The 17,180-nt window shown below is 37.7% G+C and overlaps 2 protein-coding genes across 3 annotated transcripts in view; one reads left to right on the forward strand and one right to left on the reverse strand.

Moving 5' to 3' along the window:
* The window catches only part of LOC133549053 (serine/threonine-protein kinase PAK 2-like), a 77,990-nt gene extending 71,022 nt beyond the window's left edge, over positions 1-6,968 (reverse strand). The window contains exon 1 of the mRNA XM_061894141.1: positions 6,944-6,968. The gene's annotated coding sequence lies outside the window, so the exon portion shown is untranslated. The remainder of the gene's footprint in view (positions 1-6,943) is intronic.
* hltf (helicase-like transcription factor) overlaps positions 6,572-17,180 on the forward strand; it is a 92,245-nt gene continuing 81,636 nt past the window's right edge. For both annotated transcript variants that reach the window (XM_061894136.1, XM_061894137.1), the window contains exon 1: positions 6,572-7,164. In XM_061894136.1, the coding sequence (XP_061750120.1) occupies positions 6,970-7,164 (195 nt within the window). In that variant the 5' untranslated portion in view covers positions 6,572-6,969. The remainder of the gene's footprint in view (positions 7,165-17,180) is intronic.

Below are 17,180 nucleotides of genomic sequence, written 5' to 3' on the forward strand. Positions count from 1 at the left end.
AGCCGGAAGGCAAAGCTCTCAATTTACCGGTCGATCTACGTTCCCATCCTCACCTATGGTCATGAGCTTTGGGTCATGACCGAAAGGATAAGATCACGGGTACAAGCGGCCGAAATGAGTTTCCTCCGCCGTGTGGCGGGGCTCTCCCTTAGAGATAGGGTGAGAAGCTCTGCCATCCGGGGGGAACTCAAAGTAAAGCCGCTGCTCCTTCACATCGAGAGGAGCCAGATGAGGTGGTTCGGGCATCTGGTCAGGATGCCACCCGAACGCCTCCCTAGGGAGGTGTTTAGGGCACGTCCAACCGGTAGGAGGCCACGGGGAAGACCCAGGACACGTTGGGAAGACTATGTCTCCCGGCTGGCCTGGGAACGCCTCGGGATCCCCCGGGAAGAGCTAGACGAAGTGGCTGGGGAGAGGGAAGTCTGGGTTTCCCTGCTTAGGCTGTTGCCCCCGCGACCCGACCTCGGATAAGCGGAAGATGATGGATGGATGGATGGCACTAACGCAGGGGTAGGCAACCCAGAAAGTTGAAAGAGCCATTTTGGACTCCATCCATCCATTTTCTACCGCTTATTCGCTTTTGGGGTCTCGGGGGGCGCTGGCGCCTATCTCAGCTACAATCGGGCGGAAGGCGGGGTACACCCTGGACAAGTCGCCACCTCATCGCAGGGCCAACACAGACGGACGGACAACATTCACACTCACATTCACACACTAGGGCCAATTTAGTGTTGCCAATCAACCTATCCCCAGGTGCATGTCTTTGGAAGTGGGAGGAAGCCGGAGTACCCGGAGGGAACCCACGCATTCACGGGGAGAACATGCAAACTCCACACAGAAAGATTTGAACCTGGATTTGAACCCAGGACTGCAGGACCTTCGTATTGTGAGGCAGACGCACTAACCCCTCTGCCACCGTGAAAAATGACAAAAATAGTCTTTGTCGGGAAGGGGGCTCACCGTGGAGTTCAGTTACGGTAGCATAATTAGCCCCAAACGGGCTAACATCGCGACTAACGTGTTACACGTCCGAGTTGCCCAGCGACTCTCTGTCGGAGTATCAGCGCTGGGGTCCAGTGCACCACAGTCTTGTATTGTCGCGGAGTGCCTCGGAAGCTAACGGACTCTCTGTCGGAGTATCAGCGCTGGGGTCCAGTGCACCACAGTCTTGTATTGTCGCGGAGTGCCTCGGAAGCTAACGGACTCTCTGTCGGAGTATCAGCGCTGGTGTCCAGTGCACCACAGTCTTGTATTGTCGCGGAGTGCCTCGGAAGCTAACGGACTCTCTGTCGGAGTATCAGCGCTGGGGTCCAGTGCACCACAGTCTTGTATTGTCGCGGAGTGCCTCGGAAGCTAACGGACTCTCTGTCGGAGTATCAGCGCTGGGGTCCAGTGCACCACAGTCTTGTATTGTCGCGGAGTGCTTCGGAAGCTAACGGACTCTCTGTCGGAGTATCAGCGCTGGGGTCCAGTGCACCACAGTCTTGTATTGTCGCGGAGTGCCTCGGAAGCTAACGGGCCCGCTCGTCTCCCCGGCGCTGAGGGAGGGAGCGAGAGAGAAACACACACACACAGTGACAAACAAACGCCAGGCTAGTCTTCCTATGGTTCTTTAAAAAAAAAAAAATATATATATATACATATATAACTTTCCCCCCCCCCATCCATCCATTTTCTACCGCTTATTCCCTCACGGTGGGGGCGCTGGAGCCTATCTCAGCTGCACTTGGGCGGAAGGCGTAGTAGACCCTGGACAAGTCGCCATTATTTTTATTTATTTTTATTGAACAACAAACATACTTTTATAATTCACACAAAAGTCTAAGCACTTTCAAAATCAAGGAAATAAAACAAAAGCAAATACAGATAGACTAATAATACAAAAAAATATGGAAAAAAAATGACCAAAAAAAAAGGGCTACCTAAATCACTTTAAATGTTTTTGTTAACAAGGATATCAATTTAAGGGATTTTGTACTCTTAATCATTCTCCGAGATTTTAATGATAATTGTAACCCATCCATTCAAGGTTGAAGGTTGAATGGTTTGAACCAGCTAAAAAATGTAGAAATGGTGGAAGTCTGAAAAATGGCCAATTCAATTTGAATGGGAAAAATGTCCCGGAAAACCTGGAATTTCGGGAAATCTGGGAATTTTTTGAATTTGTCAAGGGAAAGCCTGCGATTCCCCAATAGTCTGAACACTTTGAACTTGGAATGGTTTGAATCGGGTGAAAATTGCGGACCAGTCTTGTATTGTTGCGGAGTGCCTCGGAAGCTAACGGGCCGCTCGTCTCCTCGGCGCTGAGGGAGGGAGCAAGAGAGAAACACACACACACAGTGAAATAATAAATAGATGAAGGTCGCGGTCGGGTCGTGGGGGCAGCAGCCTAAGCAGGGAAGCCCAGAGTTTCCTCTCCCCAACCCATTAAGCCAATAAAGGAGTCCTTTTCAAAAGTTCAAAGTAAAATAATAATACACAGATCCAGTTACAACTAAAACAAAGAAAAAAGAACATTCTCAAAATAATACAATAAAATAACAGTACACAAATACAGTTACAATAAAAGATAGGAAAAATGTAGAGAGAAAAAAAAGTTCTCAAACTGATAACATGAAATATTAACTCTTAAGTCTATGTTTGTGTGAATGCTTCAAACATTCACACAAACATTTTTTTTTTATTACATTTATTATTCAACTTCTTTTTCTACCTTCAGATTTTGGCACGCTCTACCTTCCACATTTTTCACCCGATTCAAACCATTCCAAGTTCAAAGTGTTCAGACTACCGGGGAATCGCAGGCTTTCCCTTGACAAATTCAAAAAATTCCCAGATTCCCCGAAATTCCAGGTTTTCCGGAAAATTTTTCCCATTCGAACTGAATTGGCCATTTTTCAGACCTCCACTATTTCTACATTTTTCAACCGATTCAAACCATTCAACCTTCAACATATTTCTACATTCTGGAAATTCAAACTATCCAGGTAAAAAAAAAATCCAGAATTTGACAGAATTCCTGGTTTTCCAAAGCCCTATTCCCACCCTTTTTTGTGGCGACAACTCCTCCCACATTTTTCAAACCACTTCCATCGTCAAAGCATTTCTCTTAATCAGGAAAAAAAAAACATTTTTGAACTGGAAAAATTCCAGGTTTTCCCGAAATTCCAGGAATTCCGTAATACCATGTCTCAATTCAACATGTTACTACTTCAACATTTCTCCACCGATTTGAAAAATTCCAACACCAACCATTTCAACTCATTCAGACTGTTCAATTTTTTTTTTTAATTCCCTATTTTCCCGAAATTCCTTATTACCATTTACTACTTCAACATTTCTAGCCTGATTTAAACAATTCTAACACCAACCAATTCATCTAATTCAGGACATTCATGTTCTTAATCATTTTCCCAAAAAATTCCAGTTTTCCCAAAATTCCCAAATTTCCAGGAAGTTCTTATTGAAATGAATGGGACATTTTTCCAAGTTGCACAATTCCCAAATTTTTTCCAACCGATTCAAACCATTCCAACATCAACACATTTAACTCATCCTGGAAATTCAAACAACCATTTTTCCACATTCAACAAATTTCCAGGAATTCCTGTTTTTCCCCCAACCTTATCTCCAACCTTTTTTAGTGCGATGACTCCTTTCACATTTTTCAACAAGTTTCAACAGTTTCTCGGTCAAACCATTCCTCTTAGTCAGGACAAAAAAACAAAGGTGGTTTAGGAACTTAAAATTCCGTAATACCATTTTTCAATTTAAAAAAGTGTTCCTACTTCAACATTTCTTGATCAATTTAAACAATTCCAACACTAACCCAATAAGCTCATCCAGTTTTCCCAAAATTCCCAAATTTCCAGGAAGTTCCCATTGAACTGAAAGGGACATTTTTCCAAGTTGCACTATTCCTAAATTTTTCAACATATTCAAACTATTCCAACATCAACACATTCAAATCATCCTGGAAATTCAAACAACCATTTTTCCACGTTCAACAAATTTCCCGGAATTCCTGTTTTCCCCCCAACATTATCTCCAACCTTTTTTAGTGCGAAGACTCCTTTCACATTTTTCAACTAATTTCAACAGTTCCTCTGTCAAAACATTCCTCTTAGTCGGGACAAAAAAACCAAGGTGGTTTAGCAACTTGAAAAATTCCCGGTTTTCCCAAAACTCCGTAATACCATTTTTCAATTTAAAAAAGTGTTACTAATTCACCGTTTCTTGACAATTTTAACAATTCCAACACTAACCCAATCAGCTAATTTTCCTAAACAAATCCCAGTTTTCCCTAAATTCCAGAAAGTTCCCATTGAAATTAATGGGACATTTTTCCAAGTTGCACAATTCCCAAATTTTTTCCAACCGATTCAAACCATTCCAACATCAACACATTTAACTCATCCTGGAAATTCAAACAACCATTTTTCCACGATCAAAAAATTTCCAGGAAGCTTATCTCCAACCTTTTTTAGCGCGATGACTCCTTTCTGGGCGGTTTAGCTCGGTTGGTAGAGTGGCCGTACCAGCAACTTGAGGGTTGCAGGTTCGATTCCCGCTTCTGCCATCCTAGTCACTGCCGTTGTGTCCTTGGGCAAGACACTTTACCCACCTGCTCCCAGTGCCACCCACACTGGTTTGAATGTAACTTAGATATTGGGTTTCACTATGTAAAGCGCTTTGAGTCACTAGAGAAAAAGTGCTATATAAATATAATTCACTTCACTTCACTTTCACATTTTTCAACTCGTTTCAACCGTTCCTCGGTCAAAACATTCCTCTTGTGGTTTACCAACTTTCAATTTAAAAAAGTGTTCTTACATCAACATTTCTTGATCAATTTAAACAATTCCAACACCAACCAAATCAGCTCATTTTCCCCCAAAATTTCACTTTTCCCCAAATTCCCAAATTTCCAGGAAGTTCCCATATTAATGTCTTAATGAAATTAAACAATGGATGTCCGCTAACTTTTTGCAACTTAATGCCAAAAAAACGGAAATGCTGATTATCGGTCCTGCTAGACACCGACCTCTATTTAATAATACAACTCTAATAATACAACTCTAACATTTGACAACCAAATCATAAAACAAGGTGACTCTGTAAAGAATCTGGGTATTATCTTCGACCCAACTCTCTCCTTTGAGTCACACATTAAAAGCGTTACTAAAACGGCCTTCTTTCATCTCCGTAATATCGCTAAAATTCGCTCCATTCTGTCCACTAAAGACGCTGAGATCATTATCCATGCGTTTGTTACGTCTCGTCTCGATTACTGTAACGTATTATTTTCGGGTCTCCCCATGTCTAGCATTAAAAGATTACAGTTGGTACAAAATGCGGCTGCTAGACTTTTGACAAGAACAAGAAAGTTTGATCATATTACGCCTGTACTGGCTTCCTGTGCACTTAAGATGTGACTTTAAGGTTTTACTACTTACGTATAAAATACTACACGGTCTAGCTCCAGCCTATCTTGCCGATTGTATTGTACCATATGTCCCGGCAAGAAATCTGCGTTCAAAAGACTCCGGCTTATTAGTGATTCCTAGAGCTCAAAAAAAGTCTGCGGGCTATAGAGCGTTTTCCGTTCGGGCTCCAGTACTCTGGAATGCCCTCCCGGTAACAGTTCGAGATGCTACCTCAGTAGAAGCATTTAAGTCTCATCTTAAAACTCATCTGTATACTCTAGCCTTTAAATAGACCTCCTTTTTAGACCAGTTGATCTGCCGCTTCTTTTCTTTCTCCTATGTCCCCCCCTCCCTTATGGAGGGGGTCCGGTCCGATGACCATGGATGAAGTACTGACTGTCCAGAGTCGAGACCCAGGATGGACCGCTCGTCGGGACCCAGGATGGACCGCTCGCCTGTATCGGTTGGGGACATCTCTACGCTGCTGATCCGCTTGAGATGGTTTCCTGTGGACGGGACTCTCACTGCTGTCTTGGAGCCACTATGGATTGAACTTTCACAGTATCATGTTAGACCCGCTCGACATCCATTGCTTTCGGTCCCCTAGAGGGGGGAGGTTGCCCACATCTGAGGTCCTCTCCAAGGTTTCTCATAGTCAGCATTGTCACTGGCGTCCCACTGAATGTGAATTCTCCCTGCCCACTGGGTGTGAGTTTTCCTTGCCCTTTTGTGGGTTCTTCCGAGGATGTTGTAGTCGTAATGATTTGTGCAGTCCTTTGAGACATTTGTGATTTGGGGCTATATAAATAAACATTGATTGATTGATTGATTGATATTTTTCCAAGTTGCACAATTCCCACATTTTTCAACCTAATTAAACCATTCCAACATCAACATAATCCACTCAAACTAACACTTTCCCAAGTTCCAAACCAAATCCCAGTTTTCCTGGAAATTCAAACTCTTCAATATTTCAAACTATTCTTACATTCTTACATTCTGTCAGCATTTCCCTTCAACTTTTTTTTTTTTTTTTTTAAGCAATGGAGCATTCACACCTCATCTAGTTCTTAAATACTTTTTTTTTTTTTTACTGGGAGTAGTCCTAATATTTCTATGAGGAGTAGTCCTCCCCAAACCGGAAGTGACGTAAGGACGCCGAGGCGGCAAGAAAGCGCGCGCGTCACGGCGCACGTCGACGTTCGCTTTGAAAAGTCAACTGTTAGCCAGGGGAAAGACACAAGTCGGGATGTGTTGATGACAAACAACTCGCAGACTTTATTGCCGCGGATCAGACGCGCTGTGAAACGTGCGCGCAGCCTCGACTAAGGACCCAGCCCGCCGCCGCCCGCTAAGCTAACTAAGCAACCACTCGACTTAGCTGCCAGCTAGCCTGCACTTAGCTTGTCCGCCACCTGTGTCACCTGCCTCGCTCACTACACCTGTGTGCACCGCACTTGTGCGCACTACACCTGTGTGCACCGCACTTGTGCGCACTACACCTGTGTGCACCCCACCTGTGCGCACTCCCGTGCGGGGCGGCATGGCCTTCCGGAGGAGCTGGTTCAGTTGGGACCGCTACAGCGACGTGGATCTCTTCTCAGAGCGCCTGGACCGCAGCAACAGCCTCTCTCAGGCCATCAGAGCCGCAGCCTCCGACGAGACGGACGCCGAGGGCAACGTCCTCTTCGGCCAGATCCAGGGCACCGTCGTCGGCCTCAGATACTACAGCGGGGTGGTGAGCGTCCGCCGAGACCTCCGTCTTTAGTACCTTAATCCTAGTTGCACCTGTGTCAACTCCACCCTCTTTAATACCTGGTCCTAGTTGCACCTGTGTCAAGTCCACCCTCTTTAGTACCTGGTCCTAGTTGCACCTGTGTCAAGTCCACCCTCTTTAGTACCTGGTCCTATTTGCACGTAGAAACTGGTCCTTTTTGCACATAGTACCTGGTCCTATTTGCACCTGTGTCAAGTCCACCCTCCTTAGTACCTGGTGCTAGTTGCACGTAGAACCTGGTCCTTTTTGCACATAGTACCTGGTCCTATTCGCATCTGTGTCAAGTCAACTCTCTTTAGTACCTGGTCCTATTTGCTTGTAGTACCTGGTCCTATTTGCACCTGTGTCAAGTCCACTCTCCTTAGTACCTGATCCTATTTTCACTCAGTACTTGGTCCTAGTTACATCTGGGTCAAGTCCACCCTCTTTAGTACCTGGTCCTATTTGCACCTGTGTCAAGTCCACCCTCCTTAGTACCTGGTGCTATTTGCATCCGTGTCAAGTCCACCCTCCTTATTACCTGGTCCTATTTGCACATAGTACCTGGTCCTATTTGCATCCGTGTCAAGTCAACTCTCTTTAGTACCTGGTCCTATTTGCTTGTAGTACCTGGTCCTATTTGCACCTGTGTCAAGTCAACTCTCCTTAGTACCTGGTCCTATTTGCACTTGTGTCAAGCACACCCTCCTTATTACCTGGTCCTATTTGCATCTGTGTCAAGTCAACTCTCTTTAGTACCTGGTCCTATTTGCTTGTAGTACCTGGTCCTATTTGCACCTGTCTTGTCAACTCTCCTTAGTATCTTAATCCTAGTTGCACCTGTGTAAAGTCCACCTTCCTTAGTGCCTGGGCCTAGTTGCACCTGTGTCAAGTCCACCCTCCTTAGTACCTGGTCCTAGTTGCACCTGTGTCAAGTCAACTCTCCTTAGTATCTTAATCCTAGTTGCACCCGTGTCAAGTCCACCCTCCTTAGTACCTGGTCCTAGTTGCACCTCTGTCAAGTCCACCCTCCTTAGTACCTGGTCCTAGTTGCACCTGTGTCAAGTCCACCCTCCTTAGTACCTGGTCCTAGTTGCACCTGTGTCAAGTCAACTCTCTTTAGTACCTGGTCCTAGTTGCACCTGTGTCAAGTGAACTCTCCTTAGTACCTGGTCCTATTTGCTTGTAGTACCTGGTCCTATTTGCACCTGTCTTGTCAACTCTCCTTAGTATCTTAATCCTAGTTGCACCTGTGTAAAGTCCACCTTCCTTAGTGCCTGGGCCTAGTTGCACCTGTGTCAAGTCCACCCTCCTTAGTACCTGGTCCTAGTTGCACCTGTGTCAAGTCAACTCTCCTTAGTATCTTAATCCTAGTTGCACCCGTGTCAAGTCCACCCTCCTTAGTACATGGTCCTAGTTGCACCTGTGTCAAGTCCCCCCTCTTTAATACCTGGTCCTAGTTGCACCTGTGTCAAGTCCATCCTCCTTAGTACCTGGTCCCATTTGCACCTGTGTCAAGTCCACCCTCCTTAGTACCTGGTCCCATTTGCACCTGTGTCAAGTCCACCCTCCTTAGTACCTGGTCCCATTTGCACTGGTGTCAAGTCCACCCTCCTTAGTACCTGGTCCTAGTTGCACCTGTGTCAAGTCCACCCTCCTTAGTACCTGGTCCTAGTTGCACCTGTGTCAAGGCCACTCTCCTTCTTACCTGGTCCTATTTGCACGTAGAACCTGGTCCTATTTGCACTTAGAACCCGGTCCTATTTGCACTTAGTACCTGGTCCTATTTGTACCTGTGTCAAGTCCACTCTCCTTAGTACCCGATCGTATTTGCACTTAGTACCTGATTGTATTTGCACTTAGTACCTGGTCCTATTTGCACATAGTACCTGGTCGTATTTGCACCTGTGTCAAGTCCACCCTCTTTAGTACCTGGTGCTAGTTACACCTGTGTCAAGTGAACTCTCCTTAGAACCTGGTCCTATTTGCATGTAGTACCTGATCCTATTTTCACCTGTGTCAAGTCAACTCTCCCTAGTACCTGATCCTATTTGCACCTGTGTCAAGTCAACTCTCGCTAGTACCTGGTCACATTTGCATGTAGTACCTATGTCAAGTCAACGCTCCGTAGTACCTGGTCACATTTGTATGTATTACCTGGTCCTATTTGCATCTGTGTCAAGTCAACTCTCCCTAGTACCTGGTCCTATTTGCAGTTAGTACCTGGTCCTATTTGCACTTAGTAGTACCTTGTCCTATTTGCACCTGTGTCAAGTCAACTCTCCCTAATACCTGATCCTATTTGCACTTAGTACCTGGTCCTATTTGCACCTGTGTCAAGTCAACTCTCCCTAGTACCTGGTCCTATTAGCAGTTAGTACCTGGTCCTATTTGCACTTAGTAGTACCTTGTCCTATTTGCACCTGTGTCAAATCAACTCTCCCTAATACCTGATCCTATTTGCACTTAGTACCTGGTCCTATTTGCACCTGTGTCAAGTCAACTCTCCCTAGTACCTGGTCCTATTTGCATGTAGTACCTATGTCAAGTCAACTCTAGTACCTGGTCACATTTGCATGTATTACCTGGTCCTATTTGCACTTGTGTCAAGTCAACTCTCCTTAGTACCTGATCCTTTTTGCACTTAGTACCTGGTCCTATTTGCACCTGTGTCAAGTCAACTCTCCCTAGTCCCTGGTCCTTTTTGCACTTAGTACCTGATCCTATTTGCACTTAGTACCTGGTCCTATTTGCACCTGTGTCATGTGAACTCTCCTTAGTACCTGGCCCTATTTGCTTGTAGTACCTGATCCTAATTTGCATGTAGTACCTGATCCTATTTTCACCTGTGTCAAGTCAACTCTCCCTAGTACCTGATCCTATTTGCACCTGTGTCAAGTCAACTCTCCCTAGTACCTGGTCCTATTTGCATGTAGTACCTATGTCAAGTCAACTCTCCTAGTACCTGATCCTATTTGCACTTAGTAACTGGTCCTCTTTGCACCTGTGTCAAGATAACTCTCCCTAGTACCTGGTCCTATTTGCACTTAGTACCTTTTCCTATTTGCACCTGTGTCAAGTCAACTCTCCCTAGTACCTGATCCTATTTGCACTTAGTACCTGGTCCTCTTTGCACCTGTGTCAAGACAACTCTCCCCAGTACCTGATCCTTTTTTGCACTTAGTACCTGGTGCTATTTGCACTTAGTAGTACCGTGTCCTATTTGCACCTGTGTCAAGTCAACTCTCCCTAGTACCTGATCCTTTTTGCACTTAGTACCTGGTCCTATTTGCACCTGTGTTAAGTCGACTCTCCCTAGTACCTGGTCCTATTTGCATGTAGTACCTATGTCAAGTCTGCGTAGTACCTGGTCACATTTGCATGTATTACCTGGTCCTATTTGCACCTGTGTCAAGTCAACTCTCCCTAGTACCTGGTCCTTTTTGCACTTAGTACCTGATCCTATTTGCACTTAGTACCTGGTCCTATTTGCACCTGTGTCATGTGAACTCTCCTTAGCACCTGGCCCTATTTGCTTGTAGTACCTGATCCTATTTGCATGTAGTACCTGATCCTATTTTCACCTGTGTCAAGTCAACTCTCCCTAGTACCTGGTCCTATTTGCATGTAGTACCTATGTCAAGTCAACTCTCCGTAGTACCTGATCCTATTTGCACTTAGTACCTGGTCCTCTTTGCACCTGTGTCAAGATAACTCTCCCTAGTACCTGGTCCTATTTGCACTTAGTACCTTTTCCTATTTGCACCTGTGTCAAGTCTACTCTCCCTAGTACCTGGTCCTATTTGCACTTAGTACCTTTTCCTATTTGCACCTGTGTCAAGACAACTCCCCCCAGTACCTGATCCTTTTTTGCACTTAGTACCTGGTGCTATTTGCACTTAGTAGTACCTTGTCCTATTTGCACCTGTGTCAAGTCAACTCTCCCTAGTACCTGATCCTTTTTGTACTTAGTACTTGGTCCTACTGCGATGAGGTGGCGACTTGTTCAGGGTGTACACGCCTTCCGCCCGATTATAGCTGAGATAGGCACCAGCGACCCCAAAGGGAATAAACAGTAGAAAATGGATGTATACCTTGTCCTATTTGCACCTGTGTCACCTTGTCCAACTCTCCCCAAATGTGTCCAATTCCTTTGTCTTATGTTTGTGCAACAAATACTATAACTATTATAGATATTAAACATAATAGGATTGATAACCAGCCCCGCCAACACACACACACTTTGTAAAGGTAGCACTTTTTTTTTTGTCTATTATCAATTTTAAGTTAACCTTTCAGTATTTGTAACCAGCACCCCTGAATTGTCAAATCAGAATCAGAATCAGACATACTTTATTAATTAATCCCCGAGGGGAAATTAAAATTTTAAGTAAATCCCATTCAAGATCAGAAAAACATTACAGGGAGACAGAACAGGATCGCTGACGGGTCTGCCAACTTCTGGCACCCCTTACAAAAAAGGTGTGATACAGGTAAACAAGTGGGGGGGAAAGGTAGAAAAAAATTAAAGATTAAAATAAAATAAAATAAAAAAAAATCGGTCTAGGCCTGGGCCCCTGGAGAGGGGGTCCAGACTGAGGCCAAGGGAAAAAAAAAACCTCATAGCCATCCCTCTTACATGTGTGTAAGAGGGAAACATCAAAGAAAACAAAGGACATGAAAGACATTTTTGAAACCAAGAGCTACTTCTTGGCTACTGATTAATGCCAAGGGCTACCAGTTTGATACACACTTAAATAAATTGCCAGACATAGCCAATTTGCTCGATTTACTTTTAATAAATAAATCTATATATATATAAAAAATAGGTATTTCTGTCCGTCATTCCGTCGTACATTTTTTTTCCTTTTACGGAAGGAATTTTGTAGAGAATAAATGATGAAAAAAAAACTCTTAATTGAACGATTTAAAAGAGGAGAAAACAGGAAAAAAATTAAAATTGAATTTTGAAACATAGTTTATCTTCAATTTGGACTCTTTAAAATTCAAAATTCAACCGAAAAATATGAAGAGAAAAACTAGCTAATTGGAATCTTTTTGAAAAAGTTAAAAAAAATTTTTATGCATCATCATTAGTAATTTTTCTTGATTAAGATTAATTTTAGAATATTTGATGATATGTTTTAAATAGGTATTTTGTCGAGAATAAATGATGAAAAAACACTTAATTGAACGATTTAAAAGAGGAGAAAACACAAAAAAAATGAAAATTCAATTTTGAAACATACTTTATCTTCAATTTGGACTCTAAAATCCAAAATTCAACCGAAAAATATGAAGAGAAAAACTAGCTAATTCGAATCTTTCTGAAAAAGTTGAAAAAAAAAAAGAATTTATGCATCATCATTAGTAATTTTTCTTGATTAAGATTAATTTTACAATATTTGATGATATGTTTTAAATAGGTATTTTGTAGAGAATAAATGATGAAAAAAACACTTAATTGAACGATTTAAAAGAGGAGAAAACACACAAAAAAAAAATTCAATTTTGAAACATAGTTCATCTTCAATTTGGACTCTTTAAAATTCAAAATTCAACCGAAAAATATGAAGAGAAAAACTAGCTAATTTGAATCTTTTTGAAAAAGTTAAAAACATTTTTTTATGGAACATCATTAGTCATTTTTCTTAAGATTAATTTTAGAATATTTGATGATATGTTTTAAATAAGTATTTTGTCGAGAATAAATGATGAAAAAACACTTAATTGAACGATTTAAAAGAGGAGAAAACACGAAAAAAATTAAAATTTAATTTTGAAACATAGTTTATCTTCAATTTGGACTCTTTAAAATTCAAAATCCTACCGAAAAAAATGGAGAAAAACTACCTAATTTGAATCTTTTTGAAAAAGTTAAAAAAATATTTTATGGATCATCATTAGTAATTTTTCTTGATCAAGATTAATTTTAGAATATTTGATATGTTTTAAATAGGTATTTTGTAGAGAATAAATGATGAAAAAAACACTATAGAATTATTTAAAAGAGGAGAAAACACAAAAAAAATGAAAATTCAATTTTGAAACATAGTTCATCTTCAATTTGGACTCTAAAATTCAAAATTCTACTGAAAAAAATTGAGAAAAACTAGCTAATTGGAATCTTTTTGAAAAAGTTAAAAGAATTTATGGATCATTATTAGTAATTTTTCTTGATTAAGATTAATTTTAGAATATTTGATGATATGTTTTAAATAGGTATTTTGTAGAGAATAAATGATGAAAAAAACACTTCATTGAACGATTTAAAAGAGGAGAAAACACGAAAAAAATGAAAATTCAATTTTGAAACATAGTTCATCTTCAATTTGGACTCTAAAATTCAAAATTCAACCGAAAAATATGAAGAGAAAAACTAGCTAATTTGAATCTTTTTGAAAAAGTTAAAAGAATTTATGGAACATCATTAGTAATTTTTCTTGATTAAGATTAATTTTAGAATATTTGATGATATGTTTTAAATAGGTATTTTGTAGAGAATAAATGATGAAAAAAACCACTTAATTGAACGATTTAAAATAGGATAAAACAGGAAAAAAATTAAAATTCAATTTTGAAACATAGTTCATCTTCAATTTGGACTCTAAAATTCAAAATTCTACTGAAAAATATGAAGAGAAAAACTAGCTAATTCGAATCTTTTTGCAAAAGTTAAAAAAATAAAATTATGGAAAATCATTAGTAATTTTTCTTGATTAAGATTAATTTTAGAATATTTGATGATATGTTTTAAATAAGTATTTTGTAGAGAATAAATGATGAAAAAAAACACTTAATTGAACGATTTAAAAGAGGAGAAAACACAAAAAAAATGAAAATTAAATTTTGAAACATAGTTTCAAAATGTTTTTGAAAAAGTTAAAAAAATAAAATTATGGATCATCATTAGTAATTTTTCTTGATTAAGATTAATTTTAGAATATTTGATGATATGTTTTAAATAAGTATTTTGTAGAGAATAAATGATGAAAAAAAACACTTAATTGAACGATTTAAAAGAGGAGAAAACACGAACAAAATGAAAATAAAATTTTGAAACATAATTCATCTTCAATTTGGACTCTAAAATTCAAAATTCAACCGAAAAATATGAAGAGAAAAACTAGCTAATTGGAATCTTTTTGAAAAAGTTAAAAAAAATAAAATTATGGAACATCATTAGTAATTTTTCTTGATTAAGATTAATTTTAGAATATTTGATGATATGTTTTAAATAGGTATTTTGTAGAGAATAAATGATGAAAAAAACCACTTAATTGAACGATTTAAAAGAGGAGAAAACACGAAAAAAATGAAAATTCAATTTTGAAACATACTTCATCTTCAATTTGGACTCTATAAAATTCAAAATTCTACCGAAAAAAATGGAGAAAAACTAGCTAATTTGAATCTTTTTGAAAAAGTTAAAAAAAATAATTTATGGATCATCATTAGTAATTTTTCCTGATTAAGATTAATTTTAGAATATTTGATGATATGTTTTAAATAGGTATTTTGTAGAGAATAAATGATGAAAAAAACACTTAATTGAACGATTTAAAAGAGGAGAAAACACAAAAAAAATAAATTAAATTTTGAAACATAGTTCATCTTCAATTTAGACTCTAAAATTCAACCGAAAAATATGAAGAGAAAAACTAGCTAATTCGAATCTTTTTGAAAAAGTTAAAAGAATTTATGGGAACATCATTAGTAATTTTTCTTGATTAAGATTAATTTTAGAATATTTGATGATATGTTTTAAATAGGTATTTTGTAGAGAATAAATGATGAAAAAAACACTTCATTGAACGATTTAAAAGAGGAGAAAACACAAAAAAAATGAAAATTCCATTTTGAAACATAGTTTATCTTCAATTTGGACTCTTTAAAATTCAAAATTCTACTGAAAAAAATGGAGAAAAACTACCTAATTTGAATCTTTTTGAAAAAGTTAAAAAAAATAAAATTATGGAACATCATTAGTAATTTTTCTTGATTAAGATTAATTTTAGAATATTTGATGATATGTTTTAAATAGGTATTTTGTAGAGAATAAATGATGAAAAAAAACACTTAATTGAACGATTTAAAAGAGGAGAAAACACGAAAAAAATGAAAATTCAATTTTGAAACATAGTTCATCTTCAATTTGGACTCTAAAATTCAAAATTCAACCGAAAAAAAATGGAGAAAAACTAGCTAATTTGAATCTTTTTGAAAAAGTTAAAAGAATTTATGCATCATTAGTAATTTTTCTTGATTAAGATTAATTCTAGAATATTTGATGATATGTTTTAAATAGGTATTTTGTAGAGAATAAATGATGAAAAAAAACACTTAATTGAACGAGGAGAAAACACAAAAAAAATGTAAATTCAATTTTGAAACATAGTTCATCTTCAATTTGGACTCTAAAATTCAAAATTCAACCGAAAAATATGAAGAGAAAAACTAGCTAATTCGAATCTTTCTGAAAAAGTTGAAAAAAAAATAAATTTATGCATCATCATTAGTAATTTTTCTTGATTAAGATTAATTTTAGAATATTTGATGATATGTTTTAAATAAGTATTTTGTCGAGAATAAATGATGAAAAAAACACTTAATTGAACGATTTAAAAGAGGAGAAAACACAAAAAAAATAAATTAAATTTTGAAACATAGTTCATCTTCAATTTGGACTCTAAAATTCAAAATTCAACCGAAAAATATGAAGAGAAAAACTAGCTAATTCGAATCTTTCTGAAAAAGTTGAAAAAAAAAAAAATTTATGCATCATCATTAGTAATTTTTCTTGATTAAGATTAATTTTAGAATATTTGATGATATGTTTTAAATAGGTATTTTGTAGAGAATAAATGATGAAAAAAACCACTTAATTGAACGATTTAAAAGAGGAGAAAACACGAAAAAAATGAAAATTCAATTTTGAAACATACTTCATCTTCAATTTGGACTCTATAAAATTCAAAATTCTACCGAAAAAAATGGAGAAAAACTAGCTAATTTGAATCTTTTTGAAAAAGTTAAAAAAAATAATTTATGGATCATCATTAGTAATTTTTCCTGATTAAGATTAATTTTAGAATATTTGATGATATGTTTTAAATAGGTATTTTGTAGAGAATAAATGATGAAAAAAACACTTAATTGAACGATTTAAAAGAGGAGAAAACACAAAAAAAATAAATTAAATTTGAAACATAGTTCATCTTCAATTTAGACTCTAAAATTCAACCGAAAAATATGAAGAGAAAAACTAGCTAATTCGAATCTTTTTGAAAAAGTTAAAAGAATTTATGGGAACATCATTAGTAATTTTTCTTGATTAAGATTAATTTTAGAATATTTGATGATATGTTTTAAATAGGTATTTTGTAGAGAATAAATGATGAAAAAAACACTTCATTGAACGATAATAAAGAGGAGAAAACACAAAAAAAATGAAAATTCCATTTTGAAACATAGTTTATCTCAATTTGGACTCTTAAAATTCAAAATTCTACTGAAAAAAATGGAGAAAAACTACCTAATTTGAATCTTTTTGAAAAAGTTAAAAAAATAAAATTATGGAACATCATTAGTAATTTTTCTTGATTAAGATTAATTTTAGAATATTTGATGATATGTTTTAATAGGTATTTTGTAGAGAATAAATGATGAAAAAAACACTTAATTGAACGATTTAAAAGAGGAGAAAACACGAAAAAAATGAAAATTCAATTTTGAAACATAGTTCATCTTCAATTTGGACTCTAAAATTCAAAATTCAACCGAAAAAAATGGAGAAAAACTAGCTAATTTGAATCTTTTTGAAAAAGTTAAAAGAATTTATGCATCATTAGTAATTTTTCTTGATTAAGATTAATTCTAGAATATTTGATGATATGTTTTAAATAGGTATTTTGTAGAGAATAAATGATGAAAAAAATACTTAATTGAACGATTTAAAAGAGGAGAAAACACGAAAAAAATGAAAATTCAATTTTGAA

Source organism: Nerophis ophidion, linkage group LG03, assembly GCF_033978795.1.
Source record: "Nerophis ophidion isolate RoL-2023_Sa linkage group LG03, RoL_Noph_v1.0, whole genome shotgun sequence".
In the NCBI taxonomy this organism is placed as follows: Eukaryota; Metazoa; Chordata; class Actinopteri; order Syngnathiformes; family Syngnathidae; genus Nerophis; species Nerophis ophidion.